The 2296-nt window shown below is 39.8% G+C and overlaps 1 protein-coding gene across 1 annotated transcript; it reads left to right on the top strand.

Annotated features, from left to right (window-relative positions):
- Positions 1 to 1483: 1483 nt before the first annotated feature.
- Positions 1484 to 2026, top strand: LOC127130612 (uncharacterized). Its single transcript, XM_051059589.1, has one exon. The coding sequence runs from the start codon at positions 1484 to 1486 to the stop codon at positions 2024 to 2026; it is 543 nt and encodes a 180-aa protein (XP_050915546.1).
- The last annotated feature ends 270 nt before the right edge of the window (positions 2027 to 2296 follow it).

Here is a 2296-nt window from a genome sequence, read left to right as displayed (position 1 = left end):
GTCGTTTCCGACGGGACTCAGTAATGAAATTGGTTTAAGGTCTTTATTAAATTCTGTTTTGGTCTTTGTTTCTAAGTTAAATTAATATGATTTGTCACGAGAGTGAGAATCAATTAAGGCTCGAGTCGGCACTGCGAGAGCGTGGGGTCGAACCAGATAGTAGGAACGGGGCATCGATTCTAAAGAGGGTGAGAGTGTTTTAGGCATCGATTAGGACTTGTTTAGTTTTTAAAATACGTTTCTTATTTAAAATGGGTGAGCGAGAGAAAAATCTCATGGTTAGGGAGCGTTCCTTTATTCAATAGCGCGGGAGTGTGAGGTTTAGTCTTTCAACTAATATTTTCTACTGAGCACGATTTAACCGTAAGTCTGAGTCAATCTGTTGCACAGTCCCTGAGGTGCGCGAAATCCACATTCCGGTCTCTCTCTCTCTCTCTCTCTCTCTCTCTCTCTCTCTCTCTCTCTCTCTCTCTCTTTATTATCATATTTTCTAAGTTAAATTTAGTTTCAGTTTTCATTCGTTTAATCAAAGAAATCATTCGCATTAGCTTTACATAGCACCGATAGATAACATTAGTTTGATTATTAGTCCCTGTGGGTTCGATATCTTTTAAAACTACGCGATAGACTGTGCACTTGCAGTTAGTAATCTGACAGACTTATATAGCCGCGCGATCAAGTTTTTGGTGTCGTTTCCGGGGACTAATTTAGTCAATATTGTGATTCTGTTGTTGCGCAGTATAGACTAAGGCAACTTTTATTTTATTTACCCTTCTAAATCGTCAATTGTATGCCAAGCACTCTCTCACAAGGCGAAGAGCTAGAACAACTAGTTGACAAAGTCAAGCGTTTTATTAACTTACAACGCCAAATTCAAAAATTCCAAATTAAGTATAATCTTCCTTTTCCAAAATCAAAATCTGAATCTGAACTAGTTATGGTTGAGGGACCACAAAACCGTCCTCTCAAGTATTATGTTGTTCCTACGTAGGAGGAACCACACAACATCGTTGCTACCCCTGCCATCAAACGAAACGATTTAGAATTAAAACCTTCATTGTTGTCAATCGTACAACAAAACCAGTTCTCTGGTAGTCCTACAGATGATCTGAACCTTCATTTATCAGTGTTTGTGCAGTATGCAGACACAATAAAAGAGAATGGTGCCATCCCCGAAGCAATAAGACTACATCTTTTCCCTTTTTCTTTAAGAGATAGAGCTAGAGATTGGCTCCAATCTCTACCATCCAACTCTGTCACTACATGGGACGGGTTAAAGAAAGTTTTCTTAGCGCGATATGTCCCACCGAGCAAAACTGCTATGCTAAGAGCCCAAATCAATGGATTTAGGAAGAAAGACAATGAATCTCTTTTCAATGCTTAGGAGAGATACAAGGACATGATGAAACTTTTTCCACACCATGGACTTGAGCAATGGTTGATTATCCATACTTTCTATAATGGTCTTCTTTACAATACTAAGATGAATTTAAACGTTGCAACTGACGGCGCTTTAATGGACAAACCTTATGAAGACGCCTATCAACTCATTGAAAACATGGTACAAAACCATTTCCAATGGGGAGGTGAGAGAACTTCTACAGTAAAACCAACTACGAAGAACGGAATGCACGAAGTCAATGGCATAGACCACATCAATGCTAAAGTGGATGCTCTTACTCAAAAGATTGAGAACTTAACCGTAACCCCGACAACTGTTGTAGCTGTTGTGGCACCCAACTGTGAATTATGCGGAACCCCTGGGCATACTAATGCTGAATGTCAATTATTGGCTGGTATTCCTACCGACCAAGTAAACTACGCCCAAGGAAACCCATATTCCAACATCTACAATCCTGGCAGGAGAAATCATCCAAACTTTTCTTATAAAAACAACAATGCTTTGTTTGCACCAAACCTAGCACCTGTTGTACCTCCAGGTTATCAGAAAGCAGCCCCCACTGCTCCACAAGCACCTAGAAAGTCAAATCTCGAACTCATGATAGAAAACTTTATGAACGTCTAAGTTCAACAAAACAAATATTTCGCTAATCAAAATGCTCACACGAGTGAGCTGATGAAATAGATGTCGAGTAAGCTTGATGATATGGCTACCCATAACAAAATGTTAGAAACCCAAATTTCTCAAGTAGCCCAACAACAACAAGCAGCTCCAGCAGCCCTAGCTGAAGCATTTCCTAGTCAACCTCAACCAAATCCAAAAGGTCATGCTAACACTATCACACTACAAAGTGGGACAGAATTAGATGGACCAGTTAACCCAAGACTTCAAAAT

Source organism: Lathyrus oleraceus, chromosome 3 (genome assembly GCF_024323335.1).
Source record: "Lathyrus oleraceus cultivar Zhongwan6 chromosome 3, CAAS_Psat_ZW6_1.0, whole genome shotgun sequence".
NCBI classification, from domain to species: Eukaryota; Viridiplantae; Streptophyta; class Magnoliopsida; order Fabales; family Fabaceae; genus Lathyrus; species Lathyrus oleraceus.
The sequence above is the reverse complement of the archived record's forward strand: the minus strand, read 5'-3'. Positions and strand labels throughout refer to the sequence as shown.

Coding starts and splice junctions, on each gene's coding strand:
- LOC127130612 (XM_051059589.1), top strand. CDS start 1,484: ATGAATTTAAACGTTGCAACTGACGGCGCTTTAATGGACAAACCTTAT.